Source organism: Lissotriton vulgaris, chromosome 7 (genome assembly GCF_964263255.1).
Source record: "Lissotriton vulgaris chromosome 7, aLisVul1.2, whole genome shotgun sequence".
NCBI classification, from domain to species: domain Eukaryota; kingdom Metazoa; phylum Chordata; class Amphibia; order Caudata; family Salamandridae; genus Lissotriton; species Lissotriton vulgaris.
Window position 1 is genome coordinate 23,188,787 of NC_141695.1, and position 15,282 is coordinate 23,204,068.

The 15,282-nt window shown below is 44.4% G+C and overlaps 1 protein-coding gene across 1 annotated transcript in view; it reads left to right on the forward strand.

The window, feature by feature from the left end:
* The window catches only part of PRODH (proline dehydrogenase 1), a 276,224-nt gene that overhangs the window by 87,525 nt on the left and 173,417 nt on the right, over window positions 1-15,282 (forward strand). The window contains exon 3 of the mRNA XM_086929694.1: window positions 13,656-13,684. Within this exon, the coding sequence (XP_086785820.1) occupies window positions 13,656-13,684 (29 nt within the window). The remainder of the gene's footprint in view (window positions 1-13,655; window positions 13,685-15,282) is intronic.

Genomic DNA, 15,282 nt, shown 5'->3' on the forward strand with positions numbered 1-15,282 from the left:
TAGGAGACGCGTAATCTGAAACTGTGCTCCGCTTGCACTTACTAAAGGGCCTCTACTTTGAACTAGCTTGCATTGAGGAACAGGACATAATTCGCTATGTATTTTACACGGAAAAACTGTTGCAGAAGCAAAGCACAAAAAAAATCTTACACACAACACAGTTTAAGTAACAAGAAGGACTTCACTTTACAAGCAGCCCTTGTATGCAGCACGCGCACACACACACACACACACACACACACACACACATATCCCTGCCCCCCCTCCTCCCCCACTCACCGGGCTCTTTCTGCGTGTCCCTCTCTCCCTCGGCAGCGGGTCAGTCTTTGCAGCAGGCGGGGCTCTCCACGAGCATGGGAGCCCCGCTAGCTCACACGCTCACTTCCGGCTGGCTTCACGGGCACAGGAGCGCGGGGTAGGCTCCCGTCTGTTTCCTGTCTTTTTGCGGCCCGCCCGCGTCCCAACACAGGTTGCCTGGCTTCCTGTCCAAGCCGGGCAGCGGCGGTGAGTTTCTCAATACCTGACTTGTTATTTATTTGTAAACATTGATGGCTGAATTTTATGGCACCGTACTTCTGAAATCCCCTCTAGTTTGGTTATAATATTTTCTATACAAGCCGATAGCGTAAGGCGTTTGGATATGTGCTGATCCTGGACCCCATATCTGAACCAGAGTCATCACATAATTCATAAACAGATCGAGCACTCGAAATCAAGACACGGCCCTTTTTTACACCCTTGTTAGGTCTCGTGGTGTTAACCGCGGTCTCGCCAGAGACCTATTGTGAGCGACGCAGCTTTCCAGAAAACAAGAGCTGGCCACGCGCATCCCAAAATCATCAGAGCTGTGTGAATAATAACAGCTGTGAGCCCGTGCCTGAAGTGTATCTTCAGAGCTGTGTGAATAATAACAGCTGTGAGCCCGTGCCTGAAGTGCATCGTCAGAGCTGTGTGAATAATAACTGTGTCAGCCCCGTGCCTGAGGTGCATCATCAGAGCTGTGTGAATAATAACAGCTGTGAGCCCGTGCCGGAGGTGCATCATCAGAGCTGTGTAAATAATAACTGCGTCAGCCCGGTGCTGGAGGTGCATCATCAGAGCTGTGTGAATAATAACAGCTGTGAGCCCCGTGCGTGAGGTGCATCATCCACGTTGCTCAGGTCATCCAAATTCCTGCACTCTCTTCCACAATGCTTTCAAGAACAGCATACTCTTGCACACACTCTCACTGCTCACCAATTAAAAGGTTGCTAAAAATTTTTTGCAACGCATTGTCATACACCATGCCAATAACTCAAACATTAATGCTGCGAGACCTATTGCATTGTAAATGCTTGTTAGTTGAAGTCATTTACTTTGTCCATTACCTTATAAACCGGCTTTAATAATGTTACCGCTATTGAGGGGCTAACATGCAGAAACACTGCAGCCTTTCGGGGGGAGGGAGGGGATCCTATTCAGCCCAAGTTCATTACATATCTGCGAGGCATGCTTTACTCAAGAGCCTCGGGGCCTCTTCACATTCTGGAGGGGGTGGGGGTAGGCATCATTTGAGGTCTGCCACTGCAGGCTGCCTCTCTGTGCCCGTTCAGCATTGGCGAAGACTTCTACCCCAACTCTCACGCAATTCACGGGTGCTCGGACAACTGCTTTTTAACTAATTTAAATGATAAGGTTAGCAGCTATCACTTTACAACATTACGGTTGTGTACCCTATTACACTAACCTCTTCTGCTTTGCCACACACCTCTTATAATAATTCAGGTATTATTATGAGCTCCTACTTTGCCGATGCCACATGATTCGGTACTCCACTCATTGCCTGTTCACACTCTTGCTTTCTGCGGACTGATTTTTGTTGTTGTATCACTCAAGAGTTTTAAGATTCTCCACAGGCCTCTGGATAGTTCTCTAGTGTTTGTTTGTAGTAATTTTTCCATTTCATCTCTTTTCTAAACCTTTGAACAGTCCTAAATATTTCTCTGCTGTGACTTTCATGAGACGTTTGCAATGCAATAGGTCTCGGATTTGAGAGAGTTTAAGCTATTGCCATTGTAAATTGCAATGCCTTTTTTATTTATTTTTTAAAAACCAACACATAAATAAAAGGCATTATCGTTTACAATGCCAACAGCTCAAACTCTCTCAAATGAGAGCCCTTTTGCATTGCAAATGCTTGTTTTGTACTATGTATGTAGTACACAAACCAAAAGCAAAATTATACACCTGTGAATTCATAAGTGGGCAATTCTTCTGAAAACGTTTATTCTGGACTAAATTTCACCAATGGTTCTTTAATAAACTTTGCTCGGCAAGATAATCAGCCTTTATCGTTTAATTTGCAGCACTTGTAACACGTTTTTAAAACTCCTTTCCTCCTTCCTGCTTTCTTTGTTTTCTTTCCTTCTTTCTCACAGTAAAGAGGCTGTCTGCCATTGACGGAGCAGTTGTCTTTTTTTTTTAGTTCTATGTTAGCTAGATTTTTTAGATTTTACAACTATTATTTGTTTGACATAGTTACGCCTAAGGGTTTTCAGGCACACTGCATCCATTTGTCTGTGGCTGTGTCATTAACGTTTTTCTCCAGCCACCTTTAGCATACATCAAGGGGCAATGCGGCAGCCCACTTCGGCCATTTTCTAACTTCTCATGAGTTACGGCTTGATGCCCTTTCACAATGAGCACAGCTAGGGAGTGCTATGGTAATGTTTTTGTTTTGGTTTTTTTCCCTTAGATTGACAAACACCCAGCATCTTTCTGAACATTAACCGCTTCAACGCAGCGCAAATTCTCCTGCTGTGTGGGAGATTTCCGAACGTGCGGAAAACGGACGGCCCCCAGCTGTCTTCTGCGCACGCCCACCGTGGGGGCCGTCCGACGCACCTAATAGTATAAAGTTTTGCAAAAACCATGACCAAACAAGAATTGCCTTAGGACTGGCACACAACGCCAGTGCTTGTTTTTCTCTTTCCACATTCCTTCAAAAATGCCAATGCTGTTGTTAAGCTCTCACTCATGGTTTTCTTTCCCTGAACATCCCGACACACGCTGCTCCATGGCTTGCTCTCTCATCCCTCCCCTCAAGTCCTCTTTTGCTTGCCCCACCTCTCCCTGTCTATTTTTATTATTTTGTTTGCCATTCTGTGGGCCCAGCCTCAAGGTCTTCACTTACTCTCTCTCCCACCCCACCACCCCCCCCAAACCCCAGTTGCTTCCTCCCTGCTACCTCCATCCCACTTCTCCATTAGTCCCCCAATCCCTTGTGTCCTGTAATTTTTGGTTTTGTAAAAATTGGGGATGGCCCGGCTGCTGCCATTTTCTGCCAGGCTATTCAGCGGTGTAAAAAACACATTTGCACAACTAAATTATTTTTAGGTCTTGCCTACGAAGCGCGCATGCGTTGCATAGGCAAAAAGACGTTTAGCGATCGCTTTGGCTTTTCTGCCAAAAACAAGCACACGTTCCATTGGTTTATCTATAAAACCTAGTGTAACGTAGTTACAAGTGTCCTGTCCTACATTTTGATTTGGATATTCGCGTTCCATTGCCTTCAATGGCAACGCGTGCAAGTGTGGCGATTCACTTGGGGGAGCGCGCGGCGCCATATGGTAGCAATTATCGCTCCTGGCACTGCTCGTTCTAGCAAGTGAAACGCTTTCACTTTTTTTATCCAGCACTTGCACCCTCCTCTCGACCCTCCCCCCTGCTGCCTCCTTTTAGCACGAGGAATGCGCTTGTTCTCTTGGTATTTAGTACTTGTGGATCTACTTACTGAGATTGGATAGATTTTAGTAGTCGAATTGGCATTATTTCACCAGATTCCAGTTCCTCGCTCCTTATCTACATCTCCTTCGAGCTCTTTCAGGTGGCGCCGTTTTCTCCCCTCTTCCCTTGTCTCGCTTGGAGGCTGTAAGATCAGCGATCCCCTATTTAATAATATAAACTCTGCGGTTCCCACAGCTCTTCATTACCTATTCAGGTAGCTGAATGTGCAGAAAGGTCAGCAGTTCTCCATTTGTGCTGTCACTCAGTATCCGAGCGGCCGAGGTGACGCAGGCGCCCCCCAGGGTGTACGCGCGTCTCGTCCTTGGTTCTAGAACAATCTCCCATGAAGAGGACAGGAAAGAACTCTCCACAGTCATGCTACACTTGCATCCTGACCCAAGTATGTCAAATGCGCACACCCGTCAAGGTGGAGTGCATGCAGGGTTTCCAGGGACTGCTCTGCTATTAGCAAGTCAACTTTCAAAGTATATTTTTTTGTTTAAAACTATTGTATCATCCCAATTCACTGAGGCGTTAGAGATTAAATGGCATGGGTGATAAACAAGATTTTTTTTTCTTTACGTACTGAATAATTTGCAACATTTAAGTTTAACTTCACATGAACTTTCAGGAAAACCTAAAAAGCGACTCGAGGTATGCAAGAAAAACAAGCATTGGCATAACCAATAGGTCTCGCCTTTGGGACCTTATAAGTGTTTAGCCATGCAGCAGTTGATGTAAGGATATTGTGCTGCATAACTAAATACTTATAATGTCCCAAAAGCTAGACCTATTGGCTATGCCAATGCTTGTTTTTAAATGTGTTTATCCTACTGGCGTCTGCCATCATGGACTGGTAAATGAACCACCAAAAAAAAAAAAGATTCCCACATAATTCACAAAGTGCATACATGAGTTATGATGCATGTGCGCATACGTCCTCTTGGAATCGTGCACCTAGAAAATGACGTGGCTATGTCATTGTGCCTGGGCATTATTTAATTTTTTTGGCTGATGCTACACAGTCTGTAAATAAGGTTTACTCTGTTTCCATTAAAAAGGAAATTTCTGATTTGCCTATAACTTTTGACCCCGTGGACGAATTTGCTTGAAGCATGATAATTAATCCAATAAGTCAACTAAGTCTCAGATTGCCAAGTGTCGCAAAGATCCGTCTACAGGAAAACAATTGAGGGTGGTGGTGAAAATAAAAACCAGTGTTTCCTAATTTAGCTCCCATAAGAAATTGTGTTGAAAGATGCAGCGAAAACTACTGAACGTTTTTCAGAACTTGGCATCACTGAACAACTTTACTCGGAACTCCTGCTCTTTTGTTTGATGTAAATTTGTTCAGTAGATCTAGAAATATTGTCCTTTACAAAAGGTGTCAAGTGGGAGTTAAAGGGTTAGTAGTTTTGTGTATCGGCCTTTTAACTCTTGAGACATGAATTGTAAATCACAGTTTGAATACATTTTTTTAAGAACTAATTGGATGGATTAGGGTTGAAAACGACTATATCTGCTTCCTTGACACTCCCAAGCCGATTCTGATTGGGCCAACTGCAAAGGTCGCCTGCCCCATGGCAGTGTTCAGGGGTACCAGACACCAGTGGTCGAAGTTGAGGGGATCTGAGGGGCACGATATGCCCATAATTTTTTTAATTAAGAAAAAAAAATTCCCCTACTTTTTCTTAAGATAACTTTCCCGAGACGGTGAATTCTGAGAGCTGAAATGCTTCAGCTGAAATGTAAGACACGCAGTCTCCTTTGCAGTGAAAACGAGGCAGGGCAGACAGCTAAACAAGCATTCTTGCCAGGGTGCCTGCTGCCTGAAAGAACTGTAAATGCACACAACTGGTTAATCTGCAAATGCAAAGGGTGCTTGGAAGCTGTTATTGGCTTTAGTTGATAGAATCACTTGAAGAATGAATCTATATTTTGGACGCACTTTCATATCTTAAGCTTTTTGTGCATTTTGTAGCATTCCATCTTGTACTGTGTGTAATGCAAGTTTAAAATAATGACTTGGCATGTTCAGTGCTTTCTCTCTCAGACTGGGCCCTAAACATGCACAATCACATTCTCCACTGCACCAACCTAGATTCAGTTCTGTGCCCCTCTGGTTACAGACACAGACCTCTGCAGCGCATTAACCGATGGTGGTTTAATACACTATAGTGCATTTCCGACTGAATAACATAACCTGCATATAATTTTCATTTTAGCTGTGCGTTATTTTATATGTAGTTACCTTAAAGTGAAAGACTGAAGAAAGCTAAAGAAAATTTAGTTTTGTAGCCATGCCTTTGACCATGCACCCAAGCTCACTCACCCCACCCCCATTGCACGCAGCATCACTGTTACCATACTTTTTTTTTTTTTGCACTTTCGGCCACTGCCAGACACATGGAAGATAAAAGCTACTCCTGGGGAAGGGAAAAACACCAAGCCGAAACTTCATGCGAGTCAGAGACCGCTCCTAGTGTGCACCAGTGCCTTTTTAGATGCTGGATAATAGCATAATGTTGTGCCTGGCTAGCGATTTGCTTTTCATGTGCGAGTTTTAGGCAGTTTACATAAAACAAGCATTTTCAATGCAATAGGTCTTGCATTTTTTTTTTGGGGAGCTTTTGTTGTTGTAAATGACAATGTCAATGTCTTTTAACTGTGTTGTGGTTTGTGGTGTGTAGTGGATGTATGAACAGAAGCACGGCCCAGAGGGCTTAGAATGAGGAATTACTACTGGGACCAGAGAAGCATCTAGCAGCACTATGTAGAGGACATACAATGAGGAATTGCCACTAGGACCAGACGAGCGGCTGCAGCACTGTGTACAGTACTTAGTGAGGAAATACCTTGAGACTGGAAAAGCAGCTAGCTGAAAGGGTGTTCAGGGGAGAACAAAATAAATAGAAAGCAAACAATCGCACGGCGATAGCAAAATGTTGCTGCGTATAACTCAAACGTTTCATGCGTTAGTTATCCTCTGAATCACACTACTGTATTTAATTCCAGACATGGTCAGTTTGACAGTGCCTGGAATGTGGTAGCTGGAGAGATTACAAACTATTGCTTTATGGGAGCATAACATGTATATGAACTGTGCTGATGTGAATTGGATGAAGCAACTGCAAACTGGAATGACATTTTTAGGTCTCGCCTGCCGATGCGCTTGCGCATTCGAGCTGGCGAGAGATATAGGGGCTTATCCAGAGTTTAACCTAAGTGGCGATTTGATGCAGTGCACGTGAAAAGCGCGAGCACGCATCAAAGCCATCTGCTTCCCTCCCACAGCTTCCCCCAGCGTTCGCTCTGCCCTCTGCCCTCAGGCATTTCTCCTCCCCTAATTATTCACGGCCGGCCGTACTTTCACTTTCACGGCCGCCAGGCCGTGCCTCTCGTTTCTCCTCCCCCCTCCCAGTGTACTTTTATTTTTTTTAACTTGTCATTCTAGGAGCATTTCAGAGCTCATCCTTTCTTCATTTGACAACGCAGTACGGTAATACTTTCTTATAAATCAATTTGTTTCTCACGTTTAAAAAATGGTCTGGAGACAACGGCTAAATGCGCGCCAGCATTTTTGCTTGATCATGCTGTTAAGCGTTAGACTCACTGGCACTTTTTCACCCGATGCTAAATGCGCACCAGTTGTCCCTTTAAACCACACGTTTCAAGCAGCGCTCTGCACTGGTTCAGTGGACTGGTTCTTTTAATGGATGTCAACCCGTTCTATGCTCATAACGGAGCCGCTCCTTCATGAGCCTCGGTTGAGCTGTGCTCATGACGGAGCGGTTCCGTCATGGCCCGCTCGGCACGCCTGCGCGGCGCGAATTTCGCGTCTGCGCTGGACGTTCCATTGAGCGGGGCGGGCCATGACGGAACCGCTCCGTCACGAGCACAGCTCAACCGCGGCTCGTGACTGAGCGGCTCCGCCACGAGCATGCGAGCGCCGCTCGGCCCCCCCACCCCCTTAGCGCTGCGGCGGAATTCCCGCCACAGCGAAGGGGTTAAATGGCACTGAGAATCCGTGTTAAATGCGCGCCAGCATTTCTGCTTGATCACGCTGTTACTAGACTCACTGGCACCTTTCACCCCATGTAAAATGCACGCCAGGGTTCTCTTTAAACCACACGCTTTAAGCAGCGATCTGCACTGGTTAAGCGGACGTGTGTGGGTACTACCACTACTGTTAGGCTCACCAGCTTCCTCGTAACCCTTGGATGCCTGGCATACATCATGAGCTTAACATGTTGATTGCTTAGTTTAACAAGTGAAGCCTCACTGCATTCGGTGTTGGCATGCAAATTAGACACAGGTACTCTATCCAGGCGTCTACCGTTCTCCAGATGCTGTTAATATCTTTTTAAAGATGCCGAACAAAGATTAATCGCAGCGTTAAGAAGTGAAGAGTTTTTAGAGGAAGGATGTTTTTTCCCGTGCATGATCTCCCCCCCCCCATGGATGAAACCCCCCCCCCCCCACCCCCAGAAGGAAATTATCTCTTTACCTGTGATGTTTGTGTGTTGTTCTAACTCTGTTCTCTTGTTGTATCGAAAGGTGGCATTGCGCCAAATGTTGTTGCCTCTCTATTTAACTGCCGGAGTGAGTTACTATCTTCGATGCAACATTAAATATTACATTTATTGCATCTCTATTCAAGCATTTTCTGGTACTTGTAGAAAGGAGGCACATATATATTTTAGTAATGGGACAATCAATTTACTTGATGATCACCATCAATCCTGTGAGATTCTCTATTTGAGGGTGCTTAATTAGAAAGTAAATGAGCCGCTGGCTTTCACACCCAGTCACCCTCACATCCCCACACCCTCACACCCCCTCACCCCCCTCATCCTCACACCCCCTCACCCTATCACCATCACCCTCACCCTCACACCCCCTCACCCTCACACCCCCTCACCCTCACACCCCCTCACCCTCACACCCCCTCACCCCCACCCCCCTCGCCCCCCTCACCCCCCTCACTCCCCTCGCCCCCCTCGCCCCCCTCACCCCCCTCAGCCCCTCACCCTCACACCCCCTCACACCCCCTCACCCCCACACCCCCTCACACCCCCTCACCCCCTCACCCCCTCATACCCCCTCATACCCCCTCGCCCCCTCATACCCCCTCACCCCCATACACACTCACCCTCACACCCCCTCACAACCCTCTCACCCTCATAAACCTTCACACACCCTCACCCACCCTGACTCTCACTCCCCCTCACCAGCATAGCATAACAAAACAAAGCATAGATTAACAATACACAGCATAGCATGACAACAAAAAAGCATAGGATAGCAAAACATAGTATAACAAAACAAAGCATAGGATAACCAAATGAAGCATAGGATAGCAAAACAAAACATAGGAAAACAAAACATAGCATAACAAAACAAAACCTAGCATAGCAAAACACAACAAAACATAGCATAACAAAACACAACAAAACATAGCATAACATAACACAACATAACATAACATAGAATAACAAAACATAACCAAACCTAGCATAACATAACAAAACATAGCATAACATAACAAGACATAGCATAACATAACAAGACATAACATAATAAGACATAGCATAACATAACAAGACATAGCATAACATAACAAGACATAGCATAACATAACATAACATAGCATAACATAACAAGATATAGCATAACATAACAAGACATAGCATAACATAACAACCTAGCGTAGCATAACAAAACATAGCGTAGCATAACAAATCAAAGCATAGAATAGCAAAACATAGTATAGCATACAGCATCACTCTGCACCACCACAGCATCACTCAGGGGCACCACAACATCACCATGCGCTACCACAGCATCACTGTACGCCACAGCATCACTCGTTCGCCATCACAACATCACTTAGCGCCACCACAGCATCAATCTGTGCAACCATTCAACAACTGGTTCAAATATGTTCTCTCAATGTTCAAGCTTTATTACAAATGTAACAAAAAGATGTTAATATTTCACTTCTGTTCTTGGATTTTCGTCACAATAAAATACACTGAACATAATCTTAACAAAAGTTATTTACAAAAGTTTAAGCTATTGCCATTAGAAATTACAATAACTTTTATTCAAGTATTAATTAATTAAAAGCCATTATTTGTAATATCAATACATGTAAGTCACGTAAATACAACACATTGCATTACAAATGCTATTGGTGTCACATTTGCGAAAGTTATAACTATTGGCATTTTAAACGACAAAGCTATTAAATGAACTATTTTCAAAACCAGCACAAATAAAAAAAAAATTCATTTACAAGACAAATAACTCAAACTTTCCTAATGCGAGACCTATTGCATTTCCAATGCTTGTTGTAATCGCAGGCATGGAAGCGATACTAAATTAATTTCGAGCGACAAAGCAAAACCAACAAACATGATTATCATTTCGACCATCTCTGTATCGTTGAAGTTTCATTTAATATCCATAGTTTGCTTTTAGATCCTAGCTGTCCATTCAGCACAGCATTCTCATGTCGCATCGTGAGTCTGGTTTACAAGGTGCTCACATTTCTATAGGAGCTGCTCTCTTTCATGCGGAAGTTTCTATAAAGTTAAACAAGCATTCCGTTACCGACGGGATAAACAGACGAAAGTGCAATACTTCAATCCTGAAAGAAGGGTAGGTTCAGTCTGCAGGCTTTCGAATCTAATCCCATCAGAATGCCAAGGCCATAGTAGGACTTCAGAATGTTGGAGTATACTGACGGACTTCAAGGTAATGACCAGATCCCACTGCATGGCCTTTGTCCAGACCATCTTTTTAAAGACGGCCATCTTGTACATGCCGGACCTGGTTCTAGTGCCAATTGATCCTCTCCTCACCTCGAATTGTTTCCTAAGTGCTTCTTGGTTTTGTTTTCTTCTGGCTCTTAAGTTGACAAAAGAACCAGCTCGAGCACAATACCGAAGAAAAATCTTGATGCATCGTTGCAAATTTAACAACTCTAATCCTGGGGAAGAGAATTGTCCCTGCTAAAGCCTCTGTCGCTCATTGGAACACTGGTTCCATCGTTTTATTTCCTTGCAGATATGCAAACACACATTGCTGCTTGTTCAGTTCCAAATGTCTTGTTCAACCTTATACTTAAGTTTGACTTTCCATCGTTCTTCCTTCGCGCCAGTCAGATTCTGGACAAAAATCAAATGCGAGACAGCAGCCACTCTCGCTGCCACTCTACATCCGAACTAAGACAGCCAAAGAAGCCAATAATATTGCATTGATACAACACCCAGAGACGAGGTGCGCCTCCAACTGCTACTGCTACTGCGCTCAGCACGCAATGACGGATATGATGGAAGTGAACATTACAAAATGCTATAGATAAAAATGTGAAATGTTAATTTTTTTCCAAGCTCATCTTCGCTACCTTTTTCCTCCCCTAAATTCCCTATATTCTTTTTTTAAGTGTGTTCCTTCAGGTTATGCATGCTGCTATCTGCATATCACAAGCCCGAATGCCGCTGTGCTGTGGGACCAGCATCATGTGGAGAGTCCTGTCCGGGAACTGGACTTTGCAGCCCTGGTGGTTATCCTTTTTACAAAGGATATACAATAAATATTTGTAAAGTTTTTAAGCAAAGCACATGCACCCTCTCTAGCAGCTGGAAATAATTTCCTTGCACCGTTTTCAGAAGGCGCATGTGATTCTGTGCATCAGGCTTTAGCTGGATGGCAGCAATATTACTCCTTGGCAGCCTCATTCTGAGCTGATTCGACTCCTGCGAATTCCTCAAAAGCATGCAACATGCCTTCATAGCACAAACCGTCTTCGAAAACCAATTCTATTATCGTTTCATTCAATCTGCTTCCAGCCCTGCATCCTGAATAACCCATTTTACCCTAATAAGATACCTGCAGAGACTGTTCCTTCTTCCCCTGGTTAGTGCCACTGACTAAGTGCTAAAGTGTAGAAGGTGTCCTAGAGCAATGCTGAGGCAGGCTTTGGGTGGATGGGTAGTGGGAGGAGGAATTCATCATGTTTGCCACTGCCTGTTCCACAATACAACCCCATCCTGCAAATATTAGCTGGCGCAAGCAAAGAGGGTTGGCACTTTATTGAACCTGATGGTGTGTTTATATGCATATAGGAACTGAAAATCGTTCTCTGCACTACAAAAAGTTGAGTTAGAACTACACTGTGCCAAAGAAAGAACATACTCTGCTTGCGATGTGTGAGAAAGGGCGAGAGGACATGCATGGAAATATAGTTTGATTGAATTTGGCCTCAATCAATACTCCCTTCCAAGCCTTTCCCGGACAGCCTTGCAAATAATCCATATTGCCTGTCCGTGTAGAGTGGCTCGGTGGGGTGCCTGGTGTCTGAGAGCATGGCATGTGGGGGGTTTGCAGCAAAATCTTGCCAATCAGAAAATGTCATTGGCTGGAAAAAGCATGCACTTGGCTAAGGTCAAGAGTCCCCTGGTGGAACAAACCCACCCAACATACAGAGTTAACCTAATGGACCCAACTGAGGAGCAAAAACATAATTCACTTGGAAACTGATGACCGAATTGTGAAAACGGAACTTGCCGCTGTGGTGAAAACCAATAATGGGGAAGTGCAACAATCATTCAACAGGCGAAGCAAAGTACAGAGGCAATGCTTTTGTGATTCTCAGGCATGTGCAGTAAATCAAAAACTATTATTGCTGGAAGCCATAACCCCACCAGCCCCCATTGAAAAAAAAGTTGTTACAATATTGAAGCACTGTATACATGTATGTTGCGAGAACGCAATATAATGCACAACTAGTGCAGGTTCATGCATGGGCCTTCTGGGGAAGCCAGTCATGTATATGACAGCAGACATGATTTATGGGTCAGAAAGCCATGGGGACCAGGTACACACTAGGAACAGGCTGGAACAGACTGGGATGCCCAGAGGGGAGAAGGGGGCATCACATGCGTTGTACAGGAGGAAGGTGTGACGGCCAACAAAAGCAGTCAAATCTCCTCCGCTGAAACAAGCACTGGAAGGAGGGAGAATTGCGGGGAATGGTCAAATAGAAAGCCATCATTTTAAAATGGGGCAAGAGAGAACCAATGGCAATTGGTGGGTGTGACCAAATCCTACAGAGGAGATACAGCAGGTCTTGCAGACAGTGCAGTCACTATCGAGGCTCAACCTAAAACGTATCTGGCTTTGCTTAGAAAAGAGATGGTAGGGAGCCTGTACAGAAGGGGTTTGGAGCCCACGGCGGGTGGGACCCTGCAGCCAACCCCACAGCACTTGATAATGTTATGGGTTTTTATTTTATTTTATTTTTTCCATCCTTCAGCTCTTGCACCTTTCCAAATATTACGTTGAATTGCATGGTTAGGGGTGGGCTGTGGTAGGTGTGAGAAGTTGGAATGCCTCACCCCAGTTTTGATTTCATTGCTCTTGCTTCCTCCTTAGTTCCATATTGAGTTGATTGTATTGCCTTTTAGGGTGCTTGTTCTTGGAAAGCCAGTGTGTCTGGAGCAGAAGTTGTATGAAATAGGATTTGTTTTTGCACCTCTCCCTGCTACTGTTGCGGTAAGGGACACGCAATAAATATATAAAAGAAATGAACAATGAATCCAATACGATGGGGCTGATTTATTAATTTTTCCAAATTTTAGATAAAAAAAAAAAAAGCATAAGCCCTGTCGCAGCTCTGGGTATGGACGTCTGCTAACAAGCGTGCAGGCCTGTAGTAGTACTGGAGGGAGTGGGTTTAAATGTACACTGCCGAGTGGAATATTTTATTTAGGACATTAAATCTCCCATCTAGTTCGTGTCTCTTCAGCCATGATTTAATTAGATCAGAACTGCTTACTTAAGTTCTAATTTCCTTTTTTTTTAATCTTTTACTTCTTGCTCAGGTCGAGCACTTCGGAAGCTGAAAGAGAAGGTATGTTCAGAAGACGTCTTTTCCTGTTTGTGTGCTTTGTTTTCTCCTATTTTGAGTTTTCAGCATCACAAATGTTAGTGACCTTGTAGTGAAGTCAGCAGCAACGTGACTAGAGCAGAGATGGATTGTGGACGTTTCATAAAGGGATGATGGTGCTGAGTGCTGCATACATACACGTGTCCTGTCCTCTTCATTGCGCCTTTTCATCACTCCTTTTGGCACCCTCCTGTCTGTTGTCCTCCCTTTATGCCCTGGAATGTTGTCATTGTCCAACTGTGAGCTGAACCTTTGCCTCCCCGGGATGTCAAGTTTTCAGACATTTGCAAGTTTGGTAGGTTTTCCTGGACGGTGGTCGAGCCCAGGTCCTAATTATGTAGGTACCAATTGCTACATAAAGAATACTTTTTGGTAACCAAAGCTTGATGTCTGCATACCACTTTATAGGTCTTTTCCTGTTGCACGAGCTAGGCCCAGCTGCTCAACTGGAATGCGTTTAAAAAAAAAAAAAAAAATTTTATCAAGAGAAGGAGCGCAGGGTGATAAGAGCGTAATACCTTTTTCTTAGAATTCAGAACTTTACATCATCGGTAAGAACAAGGAGCGTGCTCCATGCAAGTTACACCACCCTGGACTCCCCAGTGTGCAATTTAAAAAACAATCCAGTACTCACTAACTGGTTGGATTTTGGCACAGGCCATAGAAATAGGTTTAAAGCAAATACTAACAACCGTATCAAAATATTGATCCCATGAAGTACCGGTTGTGAGAAGTAAAGCCAGTTCAAGGCAACAACCACTTTATGTCCAGTCACATGCCTTTTATGCGCCGTACACACAGCCATTCACATACCGAACCATCAGCCCAAAATAACACTCGCATGAACAGACCGCTGCTCTTCAAGGACCCATCAAATTCATACACCCACAAGACTCCAACACCAAGCACGCGAACACTCACCTTGTTGTCGCAACTTCCACAGAAGCAGACCTCTAGCAAACCGCTACACCTACTGCCTGCCAACAGCCACACATACCCCTAGGTACACAAATGTTACTGCATACATACCGCCAGCCAATTACAGTGGTTGATGCGATAATCTGTGTCATTCCTACTTTGATAGTTTGCTTTCTACTTACACAAGTGCTCTCTGAAAACAAGCTAAGGTAAGCGTTGACACTGTTTGTGTTTCGGTCTCACTTTGAGTCCTAACTAATACCTGACCGGTGCCTAGTACAGCTCTACCCATGACTCCGAGGAGGAGCCTGCTTCGGTTCAGGAAGACGTGTCTTTCATGCCCCTTAGTGCTCTCACTGCTCTACGTCCGACTGCTTCCAGTGTGTGGACATTGTGAGCAGACTAGAGTATCTGCTACATTTTGACGGGATGAAGGTGGCTAGCATGCCACGGTTCTATCCTTTGTGCGTTGTGGGGCTGATCTGATCTGTAGGTCACTCTTACCTTGACTATCTACGTCCTACCTACATGAAATCCCTATGAAACACCATGAAAACAATTGTAGACTAAGCGTTGACCACTTCTTCATCTGTTTAATTCAGAGTCCTAACTAATACCATATCTGTGCCTGATAAACCTTTTCT